The 14,540-nt window shown below is 40.4% G+C and overlaps 1 protein-coding gene across 1 annotated transcript; it reads right to left on the minus strand.

Moving 5' to 3' along the window:
* Positions 1–9,279: 9,279 nt before the first annotated feature.
* Positions 9,280–14,370, minus strand: LOC144470035 (uncharacterized). Its single transcript, XM_078180814.1, has one exon. It carries the CDS (start codon positions 14,368–14,370, stop codon positions 9,280–9,282), a length of 5,091 nt encoding a protein of 1,696 aa, XP_078036940.1.
* Between the last annotated feature and the right edge of the window lie 170 nt (positions 14,371–14,540).

A 14,540-nucleotide genomic window follows, 5' to 3' on the forward strand; every position in this document is an offset into this window, starting at 1 on the left:
CCCCTGCTCAACATAATACAGTACTTCCTGCAGTAGCCACATTTTAAGTCCTCCATCTTCTAAATACTTTGAGATCCCTTTAAAAAAAAACTGCATTAAAAGCAGCTGGAAAGTTGTTCGGCCGCTTATAGAACCAATTCTTTTTACGTCAGACGTAATGCTGATGTAAAAGCCGGGACGCGAGGTAACGCGGGACGCCCGGGACCGTCTCGTTAAAGGGAGACGATCCTGGCCGGTCAGGGGACCAAAAAACGTTGGAGACCGAAACGGAAGACAAAAAGAGGACGAGGAGGAATATTTCCAGGCAGGACGCCGCTCGCGCGTTCTCGCAGCGTATAATACGCGACGAAAGAAAAGGAATGGAACGGGACAGAACGAAACGGGACGAAAAGGAAAGAAAAGAAATCGGGGGAAACCTCGGCGCTCACAAACGGAATGGCAATTGTCTTCGAGGCAGAGCCGGAGGCGGGGCGAGGCGGGGCGACGCGAGGCGGCGATTCTCATGGCAGTCTGAGTAATCAGGACGTGAAATTCCCAGAGGACGCTTAAGTGAATAATTACTCGAAGCAGGAACCCCGCGCGACCTTAGCCGAGCTAGTTGGTGCAACATCGCCAAATTAGATGTGCCCCTTTGATGCGATCCGATTGAACGCAACAGACGTGATTCTGATCGCTGCATTTACCTTGGGACAGGACGTAATCAGGAATAATAGATGGGACTATCCCCGGGGCTGTCATTTCGAACCAGCCGTTGCCGGACCGTGAAATGAAGAAATATCGCTGCCATCGACGCAATAAATTTCTTTGCGATCGCTGCGCTGCGGATCTTATGCAACCGCAGCTTTCCTTTAAATACGAGAGCTTCCAGCAGCGTTTAAACCCGTTTTAACAGCCGTCTTCGTGCTAGCTATACTGTATTAATTACACTATACAAACTATACTGTGTACTACTACCTGTACTGTTAGATTCTATACTATATCATATATAATATGGTACAGTATTATTAGACACGATTACAATTATATAATACGTAACGTACAGTATATTATTCATTGTTATATTATAATATAATACAGTTAACTAATACAGTAATGTATTAAAATAATTAATGTAAAAAATAATTAATACACTATAATACAGTAAATTAATATAGTATTATATAATATAATATAACGTGACATGATATAATATAAAGTGATATAATATAATATAATATAATATAATATAATATAATATAATATAATATATATATTAATAATGCTAACGCTCAAAAGCGTTTCCCCCTCGCTCCCTCCGCTCGGAAATGTAGTCGTAAAACGTTCCGCGTACCTCGAATCGGCGCCATTTTGGAACCGCGGAGCTGCAACAGGATCGCTGAATATTCGCTGCTAAATGCCAGGAATCCGGACCGTTTTCAACCAATTATTCCGGTTACAATGCGTTTTTGAAAGGCAATGCTACCTGTTGGAGCTGGAGGGAGCGAGCGGGAGCGCTGCTGGCAGACTAGACGGTACGAAACGGAATTCGCGGGGAACGCCGGAAATGAGAATGCGCTTTCGAGCTATACTTTAATGCCGTGCAGCTTCTAACGAGTTGCCGGGACTGGCTGGCCAACTTTTCCAATTTAACCAGACACGGTAACGATGCGCGCGATCAAGCATCGCGGCGTGTACGAGCTTTGTGACTCTGTCGCCGACGGAGGATCCCCGAAACGACGCGTCCTTTCTTTTTTTTTTTACACCGATCAAATTGTTTACCAGACACCGGCGATAATTAATTGAACGCGTTTGCTCGTTTGTCCGATTTTTAGCGATCTTGTCCTCGGCGTTTAATTCTTTTTATTAGGATATGGCACGCCTGGAGTCAGAAAACACCCGAAAGGGGTGGAAAATATTTTCTGATTGTTTTATGGCTTTTTACAGCGTGGGTAATGTATGTGAATGTATAGTGCTATTAGCTGAGGTCAAATCAATTTTTCTTATATTTAATTGGGCACTTAGATGTGAGTTAATAAATAATAAATAAGTCAATAATGAATGCAAATGTATTACAGTAAATTGTAATTTAGTAAATATGATACACTAAATATAATACAGTGAAAATTGTAATGAATATAATATATCAAGTATTAAAGTAATTTTAGTACCATAAATATCGCAGCAAATGCAACACAGTTTCATAGAAACGTAAACGCGTCAAATAAAAGCGGTTCGGTGAATGAAGCATCGGCCAAAGTCCTCGAAAGAAATAAATCAGCATGAAATTCGGATAACTCGGCAGCGTTCCATGGGATACACTTATATCGCGAATAAAATAAAATAAATGCTGAAAATCGCTTGCCGTTGTAAACAACGCGGGGGCGTGCCAATTACATCGAAACGCTGCCATTCCGTTGGCAATTTCAACGAATTAATGGCGAACCTTTTTCCGCGTGCAATTTAATATCAGAAAAGGGAACGTAAGAAATCTTGTAAACTACTTATCGAGCAAACGTTGAAAACCTTTGCGCTCGATGTTGCCCGCTTTTCTATCCCGCAGGTTGTGTTTTCATTTTCCCTGGGAACATAAGAGCGGATTACGCTTTTGTACTTCTTCGTTAAATGAATCTCAAAGGGGTAACATTCATGAATAAAATTCATGAACAAAAGCTAGAGATCCGCGCGAGAACGATGCACACGGCACGAGATAACAAAAACTGCTGCTACCGTTGCTTTTCCTGTTACACTCCGCCACTATAATTTCTATAACATCCCTTATCTATAATTTATTCATCGCGCATCCTTTATCTTTACCACCACGACTATATTGTGAACGAGTGAGACGTTAATTTACAGCCCCGTGAAGCCCGGCTTCCCGATTTCTCGGCACGATAGCAACTCAAATTGACAGAACTTGGACACTGTGCTGCCAACTCTCGTCGCGTGCCTGTTAATAGTTTATTTACTCTTCTGGAACTGTGCTTGAAACAATATTGTCCGATGTTGGGGAGTAGTATGCCGGTATCGAGTATTAATAGCATTAGTATTTAGCTTGTACTACTTCATTGTTAACATTTTTACAGTTCTAGTTCTCTTTTAAAAAGCGTAGCGTAATTCTGTAAGAAATATTAAAATATTAAAATTACGAAAGAGGTATGTGTTTGTAAATCGTAGATTTATATTTATTAATGACGTTAGAATTTTATTTTAATTATCAGAAAATTTTCTATTCTGGCTTTTATACAGTTCCTCTACTATGATCTCTACTATTATATTCTATGTCTTTTTAAATACAATATAAAAATACCAAATAATTTAACCAATTGAAATTACTGTGCTAATAAAAGCTTATTTGAAAAGAAATTTCCGTGATCTCATATAATAAATCGTTTTGCGGGAAACGTTAATAAGCTCTGGACGGAAACGCGTTAATAAATCCGTTCGCCGTTAATCGAAATAAGATTCCGGGGCCGACTGTGGATTCCCATGGCGCTTATCACCGCGATCGACGGCCATTTTATTCCATCAAACTTCGATGTCACGTGCAGATTGCATCAAAGCCTCCAAGGTTCTCCTTGCCGCGTTCAAGTTCAATTAAAGTTCTCGGGAATTCAGCAAAGGTTTTCACTCTGCCGAGCCGGGAAAAGATTAGTTATGGGGGTGGGCTCGTCGTCGTTCACAAAAGGTGCTTTACGCGGCTGTACGCTCACCGGAGAACCGCCATTAATTTGCCTGGATGTTTACCAGCCCCCATAACGGCTCCCACATACCCCCGTCTACGATGTGCCCCGACTCGAGGCATCCTCTCTCCGCCCCTCTGCCCCTTGTCTCCTCGTATCATCCGATGAGAAAAGAGAGATTCAGCGGTGGAACTTTTTGCGATCGCCGAGTAGATACTGATGGCTTAGTCCGACCACGGGGAAACGATTCTCACGAATACTTTGGCGGGCTTGTGTGTCTGTCTTTCTTTGGCAAATGGAGGAGCGCTGTCTGTCTCGAATACCAAACGAAAAATCGTATCTATAAATTCCGGCTTATCATCGAGACAATGGCGCGGAGATTGTATTTTTATGTTGGGCCGTGTTTGAACGCTGTTGCTATCGCGGACACTGTCTGAGAAAGTTCCTAATGTCAGCTGATCATAGAATATTCAGAAGACGTCAATGAAACGTCCATAAGATGCCCCTTAGACTTCTAGAGGATATTTTAATGATGGCAAAGAACGTCTTAAAAATGACTAAGACGTCTTAAAGATATCTAAGAACCAGGAGCTCCATTGTCGAGTCCCACTCGACATTATTTCATGTCCAAATAAATAGATGTCGAGGTTAAAGATATCATACTCTTGAAAATTTCAAAATATGACAATAGCGAAAATAAAACCGGTGTTTAAGTGAATTTGTTTCATCCTTTATTTATTTAAATTGCCTTATTTTTATATAAATATCAAATAAAATACTTAAAAGCGTTGGGAGCTGCTGGTAACGAAATTGAAATAAAATACGGAGTGCAAAGGGTTAACGATATCTAAAGCCATCTTAGAGATGCCTAAGAACGTTTTAAAGATGTTGATGGACGTCTACAAGATATCTAAAAAAATTTAAAGATATCTAAGGAACTCTTCAAGATGTCTAAAGACGTCTCGATTTCTCACACAGGACGTTTCGAGGACATTCGAGACATTCTGCTACCTAGGTATTATTTCACAATTTTTCAAAGATTGTTCTGCATAACTAGCAAACAGAAAAACTATGAAACCACCTGAATAAATTATATTAGTTATATTATTAGTTATGCTTGCATTACTACATCATTAATTATACTAGTCTTTAACAATACTATTTCCAAATGTAACAAACGACGACAGGTGTATGAAAAATAATCGGAAAGATGTCCCTGCAATGATACAGAAACGAAACAACGAAGAATAGTTGAATAAACCGAATCAACAGCGGACGGATGCGAAAAAGAAGAAATGCGGCATGGAAAAATAACATCCTAGCCGATCCAGAAAAATTTAATGTTCGAGGTGAGTCGTTTTAAAATAGCAGGAATAGAGAAGAAATAGTTCAGTCGAAATTACTGTGATAAAATAACTGCAGCATCAAGCTGTTTAGGAAGATAAACTATAACTGGCTAGAAAAGAGAGATATGAAATTATAGAACGACTTTTTACAGTAGATGTTTTTATTAATTTTATTAGATTTTATCGATTAGATTTCATTGTGTTCTATAATTCATTTCTCATTCTCGTAATTTCTTTATTTAAAGTCGTGTCTACTATATAGGATTTATATATCGCTATCATTATATCGTGCTAATTATGCTAATCTAGATTAATATTGTGTAAAATTAAAGCGTGCAGTTTCATCGAGCGCTTTCTTACAAAGTCTTCTTTTACTTAGGTATCTCGGATAGTTGATTAGAATGCTCCTGACAGGTGTCACATTCGTTTATCATAATTCCTAAAATGCAAACGTAATTGAACGAGATAAAACCTGTATCCGATTACACAATATTACACTATTTACGCGTTCTACTGATAATAGAATATTTACAAAATATTTTACTATTTTCACAGTCGCGTATAATTATTTTATTATTATTTCCACGGTGGTTAAGCAACGCGACATTTCCAAACGTGCGAGGGTGAAAACGCGCGCGTATCGTCGAATAGAAATTACGGAACGAGGAGCACCGCATTTAGACAATTCCGGCGAGTATTTTTGCCGGTCGTTACGCGTATTACTTCCATCATTCGGTCAGTAGGGTTTTACGCGACGCGATGTCCAAAATGCGACTCGTTTCACGGTGCGTATCAGCCGCGCACGTGTCACCTTTTTATTCTGTCATCCGCGGAAACTGGGTCATCGATTCGACGTCATTAACACTTAGCCGTCTTGCCAGCCCGTAGTTTACAAATTCATTGAATCTCCGGGAGGACGTACATAATTTTGAAGCCCGGAATAGACCGAGGCCCGTCGAAGAACGAGAGGCCTCATTAGCACTCTAATTTGACCCCCTTTTCTCTAGACGTCTGAAAAGCTCCGCCGGAGGACCTTCTCAAATCGTCCTCCTTCCGCCATTTACCCTTCGCTTCCTCGATTAAATTTGCCCATGCCCGGTTACTCGTTCACCGTTTGTTAACAACGAATCCATCGGTCGTTATAAAGCCCATTGTAAATCCATTGCTGTCACGTTTATATTTGGACAACTTTTAAAAGTCGATAAATTTTCACGAATTAAAATACTTGACTCTAACTCAAGGTATTTAGTTTAAACATTAGATAATACAATGTATTAAAAAATTGTTGCAAATATTATATCTGGAATTAAAATACTTTATTCCGCTTCGTCGAAATTATAAACGAGGAGCTGTTACCGAAATTCGTTATTTAAAAACATGATTATTTTTGTAAGACCAAAGGAAAAACATTTTCCCGTTTACTGATTGAATTATTTGGTTTTCATATCATATTTTAAATGAATATATCAATAACGAATAATAAAATCTACATCTCTTGTTGAAATGTTTGGCTTATCGTATTAATTGTATATTAAAAATCATCCTATCATCGTAAATCCTTCGTGACCTAATCGAACTAAAAAATGGCAATAAATTATATTATACATATTAATAAATTATAACAGTGTTATTGATGCTAAAAATATTGCTAGTAGTTATTAAAATCAGAATTATCGAAGTCGAATTTGGTGATGAATTTGGCTAATTTCAAAGTCCGCATTTCGGTCAAGTGGTAATGTTAATTAACATACGCCTTGCTTCCGTCGCAGCTAAAATGCTATGGATACCCGAGTAGAACAGAATTATAATGAGGAGGACGAATATACCTCGTCTCTCCTCTCTCTCTCGCTGTCTCTTTCTCTCTTTCTCTGTCTCGTAGCAAGTAGAACCCGATAGTTCGCGATTAAGCAATTTGAATAGCTACGCTACATGGTTGGTTACGCTAGTAGAACAGGGAGCTGTCTACACCATGCAAGTAGTACAAACCGGCGCATAGACTGACGTACGGTGGAACTATGCAAGTTAGTTAGTACAACCTATACGTAGAAATACTTTGGAACTATCGTTCGATCCATCAAATAATCTCCGCGAAGGCAAACTGCTATCGAATCTCCGGATTTCGTGTCATTGCCTTAATTAAAACAACGTAATCATTATTTGGTGGGTTATCTCCATTATATAATTTATAGTAACATAATAAATATCTGTAGTAACCCTTCGTTGACTATAGTAATAAGATATTACTCCTTCGTTTGTTGTAATTATCGTAACGAAAGATAGCAATTTTATTTAATTATCGTAACGACTTGTTAGCAATTTTAAATACAAAATTACTAAATTTCGAGAAATATTAGCATGCAATTTACCTCGAAACTGTATAATAGAAATTTATGTGTTTCTTTCTGCTGTCTCCAATAAATATATATATTTCTGAAATTGACAGAAATAATAATCATTTCTAATAACAGTATATTTAGATACACATCAAAATTCTCCGAACAACCCCTAAAATTGAATAGCATAATTTATACCATAGTTGAGATTATTATAAACGACAGATTAATCTTGCGTCGTCCGTTTTATGAAACAGGAAGAGTGGCGACATTCGGCGCCGCGGTTTTTCCATGCGAAATAAAATGTATCCGCTGGCTTCTGGCCCCGGATGAAATTTTAATTATAATTTGCCGATCCATAGGACCGCATCCGTTTCGCAAATTTACGGTCGCGACGTGAACAATCATCCAATCAGTTGCGAACGGTCGGTCCGCGAACGATAGTCGACGAAATATTCGCGGGATGGAGCCGTTCGTTCCGATTGAAATCTCGTGTTCACGCGATAACGTTATTCGGCCAGTTTACACGATTTTCAGGCGGCATCCAGCGGGATCCGCATGGCAAAAACGTAATCACTGGCCCGTTGATTACTAATTCGCAGCGATTGTCGCGTCGGAACACCGATGCGCAAATCTGAACCCGCGCATGCCCGTGCCCGTGCATAATCTGCCCCGTTCGAGCATATGAAATAGGATTTTCGTTCCAGAAATTACATCGTTGCGCGATTTCGCTGAAAGAAATCCTCTGCCGGAGGGCAGAAGGGCGAGAACCGTCATGAAAGGGCGACTTGACGTAACACGATGTCTTGGAAGTAACATTTTTTAACACAACGTAATTCTATGGCAAGTACACTTGAGATAATACAATATAATGTTATAAAAGAGACATTTAATGTAATATAATATCATGAATGGGACACTTAAAATAACATAATGTTATGAAAGTTGTTGTGTCGTATCGTTCGCCTCGTTGACGACTTAGATTTACGACCGTTAACGAAGAAAGGGTGTAAGTCTAACTCCGGAGAATCCGTTTATTTACACTTTGTACAGAAGTTATCTCGATATAATTGCCGTCGCGTTATATAATAGTGGAATGATTCCTTGATCTTGCTACCTCGGTGCAAGATCAATTCTAACTTGAGTCACTTGTTGCTAAAACGCTCCTAACTTGCTGCCTTCGATGTACAAACGATTCTGGTAATTTCATGTCGTGCTAGCCTTTAGGAAAACTCGGTTGCAGAAGGAATTTGGTGGAAGTGGAAAAATGTTTAAGGTAGGGATGGGAAGGAACTCTGTGGTAGGGGATGTTTTAGCAACGTTTGACAGGGATTTCCTCCAGGTCTGAGTTTACCGTAAAAATAGCCGTCCGCGGAACGCTCGCGAGCCTGGCTTGGGCCTTCAGGCCTCTGTCCGCGGAGCCCTTTGGAAATCCCTGAGGTTTATGATGCCAGCGTTCGCTATTGAGACCGAGAACAAGAGATTGTAAACCGATTACCATGCGTCGCGCGAAATATTAAAATTACTTGATGGTTCGGTTCCTCAAAAATAGCTTTTTACCATTACTAGCATCATAAACTGTAAATTGGCCTTCCTTGTTTGAATGCCGTTCTTGGGGCCCGATGTCCAGGACGGAACATACCGCCCCCCTTGAACGGTCGCGTTCAATAAACCTATTGAGGTTGTTCGGATTGATTACAATAATTATTCAAATCGGACTTACAACAGAAAAAATAAACTTACTCGGAGACTATAAACATAATCCGAAAATATAAGCCTATAAGATATTAAAGAAATACAATGACAGTAGACTAATTTTATCAATACCGCTTGTCTAAACTAGAATGTTAGTAAATACTAATATAATAAATGTTAGTAATACTAATGTGCTTATATTAATATAGTTCTATTATAGTTTCCTTTATTATACAAATAGTTCGCTTATTCTATCGGTAATGGAAAAAAGGATCGCACGCTTCGCTTGTAGATGCCATTCGCGGTCTTTACAGTGGCTACGCGAATAATATTATCGTTGCCCGGATGGGTTTCTACTATGCGTCCCAACCTCCACTGCATAGCTGGTAGATTGTCTTCCTTCAACAGTACCAAGGCTCCAATGCGTAGATGTTTGGCTGGGTTGCTTCGCCATTTGCTCCGGACGTTCAGCTCGTTTAGGTACTCTTTGTACCAACGAGTCCAAAAATGCTGTTTTAATTTTTGAATGTGCTCCCATACCGATAATCGATTGGAAGCAATAACGGTTGTATCTCGTTCCGGCAAGGTCGTTAATGACTCACCTATCAGGAAGTGAGCTGGAGTGAGGGCTGCAAGGTCATTGGGATCCGAGGATAGTGGTGTGAGCGGTCGAGAATTTAAAATTGCTTCAATCTCGATCACGTACGTGTTAAATAGCTCAAATGAAAACAGCGCGTCTCCGATTGTACGGTGCAGATGGTATTTGAATGTTTTAACGGCAGCCTCCCACAGTCCTCCAAAATGAGGAGATCTCGGCGGTGAGAAGTGCCATGAAATATTTTTATTGTTTAGATACTTATTTATTGACCCCTTCTGCTGCTCGGAACTTAAGAATGCTTGCACCTCTTCTAATTTATTTTTTGTCCCGACGAAATTTGTCGCATTATCGGAATATATTGTCCCAGCATAACCACGCCTCGAAAAGAACCTTTTTAAAGTGGCAATAAAGGCTTCGGTAGATAGTTCACTTACTACTTCTAGATGAACTGCTTTAGTAACAAAACAAATGAACACTGCTACATAGACCTTGACCTTTTTTGTATTCCGGTGCTTTTTTTCTTTAATAAAAAATGGCCCGCAGAAATCTACTCCTGTCGTTTGAAACGGCCTTGTTGCCCTAGTCCGGTCTCTAGGTAGATTTCCCATAGGGTATTCTACTGCGCTCAATGGGTTAACCTTAAAACAACGTATACATTTTCGAACAATATATCGTGTCGAATTTTTTCCATCAATAGGCCAATATCTTTGCCTAACCGCATGCAACGTGCCTAATATGCCGGTATGCAATTGTCTTTTGTGCTCGTATTCGATTATTAATTGGGTGACATGGTCCGACCGCGGGAGGAGTATCGGATGTTTCTGATTATATCCGAGAGCGGAATTTTGTAGCCGGCCTCCTACCCGTATAATACCCTCGTCATCAATGAACGGTGTGAGTGCTAAAATCTTACTGTCCTTGTGAACTGAAATTCCGCGTTTCAAATTGTTATATTCCCTTGCAAAATGCCGACCCTGTACGTTTTTAATAATGTGATTGTGCGCCCTATTTAATTCATAAATCGAGAGTGATCCAGTATTCTGTTCGGAACGTGAAGCATTTTTGCAGAAACGCACGCAATAAGCTATTGCTCTTTGCAAACCTATCCACGACGAAAATCTGTTTAAATAATCTGAGCTCGTTATTTCTGACGTTAAACTAACAATCGCACGTTGCTCCGGTACCTCAATCTTAGGTATTGGAATCGAAGGCCAATCCGCCGGTGATTCGGAAAGCCAGGTAGGCCCGTTCAACCATAAACGGTTTGTCAAGAAGTCGCCAGGTAGTTGGCCACGCGAAAGACTATCCGCGGGGTTATCGGTGGATATCACGTGTCTCCAATTGTAATTCTTCGTGATTTCTTGAATTTTCGCGACTCTATTTGCTATGAATGTTTTTAAGGTGTGCGGTGCTGTTCTGATCCAATGTAAGGTAATTGTTGAATCTGACCAGAACTGTACCTTGTTCATTCGAATGTCTAGAGATCTTACAACCGTTTGAAATAGCTCAGCTAGCAGTAACGCAGCGCATAACTCTAACCTAGGTATGGAGATAGTTTTCAACGGAGCAATTCTTGATTTCGCGGCAATTAACATTATTTTAACCCGGTTTTTAGCGTCGGTTGACCTTATGTAGATGCACGCGCCGTACGCTGTCTCACTCGCGTCGCAGAATCCATGTAACTGCACGTCCGTGTAATTCTTTATTAATATTTCTCGGCCGATTGAAAATTCGTTTAACTTCGTTAATTGCTCCCTATAAGTATTCCAAAGAGTCTGTATGTCTGATGGTAATACATCATCCCATCCTAAATTTGATTTCCACAATAATTGCATTATTGTTTTTGCCTTTACAATGACCGGACCAAGTAAACCTAATGGGTCGAATAATTGAGCGATTTTAGAAAGAACTGATCTTTTAGTGGTTTGGGTTGAATTGTCCGCAATAACCTTGTACCCGATTGTATCCTTGCGGGGGTGCCAATAAATACCTAGCGTTTTTTTTACGGCTTGCGCATCTAAACACAAGCACTCCTCCGTAGTGCGTTCTTGAAGTCCCTTTAACAATTGGGGTTTATTGGATGCCCATTGCCTGAGATTCATCCCACCTCTTTGAAGAACCTTAATTAATTCCGCGATTAATTTCGCGGCGTCGTCTATCGAATTCGCGCCGGTCAGTAGGTCGTCCATATAGAAATCTTTTCGTATCGCGTATGCTGCTAACGGATACGATTTGGCTTCATCCTCGGCGAGTTGTTGTAAGCAACGTACCGCCAAGAACGGAGCCGCGGCTGTGCCGTAGGTTACCGTGTTTAATTGGTACGTTCTAATCGCGTCCCTTGGACTCTTGCGCCATAAAATCTTCTGAAATATCGAGTCCTCGGGGTGTACTAATATTTGTCGAAACATCTTTTCTACATCGGCGGTAATGACAACTTCATGTTTTCGAAAACGTGCAATTAATGAGAATACATCGTCCTGAATGGTTGGACCTACCATCAAAACATCGTTTAGGGACAGACCCGTATCTGTCTTTGCCGACGCGTCAAAAACAACCCTAACCTTGGTGGTAAGACTATCCTCCTTTATTACGGCATGATGCGGTAAATAACATCCAGTATTAGCGGCATCTACGACTTCTGACATGTGCCCTAATGATTCATATTCAGCTAAAAATTTATTGTACTGTTCGCGTAATTCTGTGTTGGAAATTAATTTTCTTTCCAGGCTATAAAATCTTTTTAACGCTACATTGTAAGAATTACCGAGTTGTGATTTCTCATTGTTAAATGGAAGCCTTACTTCGTACCGCCCTTCCTTATTTCGTTGGGTACTCTGCTTAAATAACTCCTCACACAACTGATCTTGTGGTGAGGCTGGAATTTTATCAGAATATTGTTCAATTTGCCAGAATCTCTCTAGTTGTGTGGCTAATTCTTGAGTGCTTAAAAGACAAGTCACATCGGTTGCTACGTTATTTACTTCCCCTGAGAGTACCCAGCCCAATTCAGTTTCTAGAAGCATAACCCTGTCGTCTCCTAACCTGATCCTATTTTTTCCTACCAATTTATAGTACAGGTACTCCCCTAACAGCAGGTCTATCTTCGATGCCTTGTAGAATTCGGGATCGGCCAAAGTTATATTCTTCGGTAATTGTACTATTTCCGGATTGAATGTACGCGAAGGTAAGGGTCCAGTAATTTCTGGCAACGTTAAAAATTCCGCGTTGCATTTAAAGGAGGTATTGGTCGAGCCGAGTTGAGCCTTTACCGTGTAATTTATCTGGGTTCCCTGCCGCCCGATACCTGACGTGGTCGCGCTAACGCGTTTCTTTGGCAAACGTAGGTAATCTGCTAACCTCTCTGTCATAAAATTACGTTGAGAACCCGGGTCTAGGAGGGCTCGACATTCGCGTTCTTGATTGCTTCGATCAATAATTATAACCCGCGCCGTGGTTAATAGTACTTCTTGGTCTAAATTTCCGTACGTGGATGTTAGCGCTACTGCAGATGCTTCTGCTTTATTTGTTTCCGCACCGTTTTGTATTGTGGTGGGATCTACATGTAACAGTGTATGATGTTTTTTGCCACATTTTCTACATTTACTAAATCGGCATTGTGTAGCGAAATGATTTGTGTTAAAACAATTGAGACAGCCCTTAAAACCCTTTACGGTGTCGATTCTCTCAAGAGGGGATTGCTTTAAAAATAGCGAGCACTGACTAATATAATGTGATTGTTTGCATATCGGACACGAAACCTCGGGACGGGTGTTGACAAAGCTATTGACAAATCTATTTGTTGGTTTAAAGGTTGGTCGTCTTTGAGGATTGTTCTCTCGATTATGTGTTATTAACTTGACGGCTTCGTCATCACGTGCATATTTATTTAGGAACGTTAACAATTCCCGGTATTTCGGCAGAACCCCATCCTCGATAGTACGCTCCCAGGCAGTGCGTGTTGATTTGTCGAGCTTCGCGGAAATGATGTAGATGATCATTTCATCCCATTCGACCGGTTGACTTAACGCCCTTAATGCATTTATGTGCATCTCAGCTGTTTCCGCTAAAGAGCGCAATGAGGATGGTTTCTCCTTTACTACCTCAGGTAATTCAAAAAGTGCGCGGATATGTCCCTGAATAATTTTCCGCGGTTGATGGAATCTTTTTTGTAATAATTCCCAGGCTACAAAATAATTTTCCTCGGATGCGCATAGAGATTCTGTAACATTAGCTGCGTTACCCGTTAAGTATGATCTCAATAAATGAAATTTATGTATTATCGGGATCGTCTCGACATCATGGACTAATGATTTGAACGTATCGTAAAACCCTTGCCACTCCAAAAAGTTTCCGTTGAATGGTTTGACTCGAATTTTAGGTAAAATTGTTTGCGGGGCCATGCTAGAACAAGGTGACGCATCACTCGTCCTCGGGACGGTGCTAATTTGATTTCCGATCCTTAATTCTTGTATCCATTTATGTAACAAGCTAGAGCATTCTCGGTAGTTCCTTTCAAAATTGTCAGCTACCTCCTCGTCTATCCTATCCTCTATCGCTTCTATTTGCGTCTGTATCGCGTAAAATTCTTCGGCAAGTTTCGGTAACGTTGCCACTCGACTTTCTAATTCCGCTATATTCTCCCCGGTGAAATTGGATTCCCGCGCATTCTTAACTGCACGCGTCAACCGTGCCTTGAGGGAGGCACGCTGTCTCACGAGATTCTTCAATTCAACGGCCATGTCGAAAATTGAAGCAATTTATTGTAAGGAAATTAGAAGGGAAAAGATGAGTCAAAAACTTACTCGTTTCGAGATACTGTATAGATATCCCTTCTACGGCCTTGACTTCCAGGACGTCCAGGTGGTCCAGAAGTTGTCGTTGCTTGAGGCCAATTGATGCTCTCTTCCGA

The sequence above is a fragment of the Augochlora pura genome, chromosome 5 (assembly GCF_028453695.1).
Source record: "Augochlora pura isolate Apur16 chromosome 5, APUR_v2.2.1, whole genome shotgun sequence".
Lineage (NCBI taxonomy): Eukaryota > Metazoa > Arthropoda > Insecta > Hymenoptera > Halictidae > Augochlora > Augochlora pura.

Excerpts from the sequence above, each read along its gene's own strand:
- LOC144470035 (XM_078180814.1), bottom strand. The coding sequence starts at position 14,370 with ATGGCCGTTGAATTGAAGAATCTCGTGAGACAGCGTGCCTCCCTCAAG.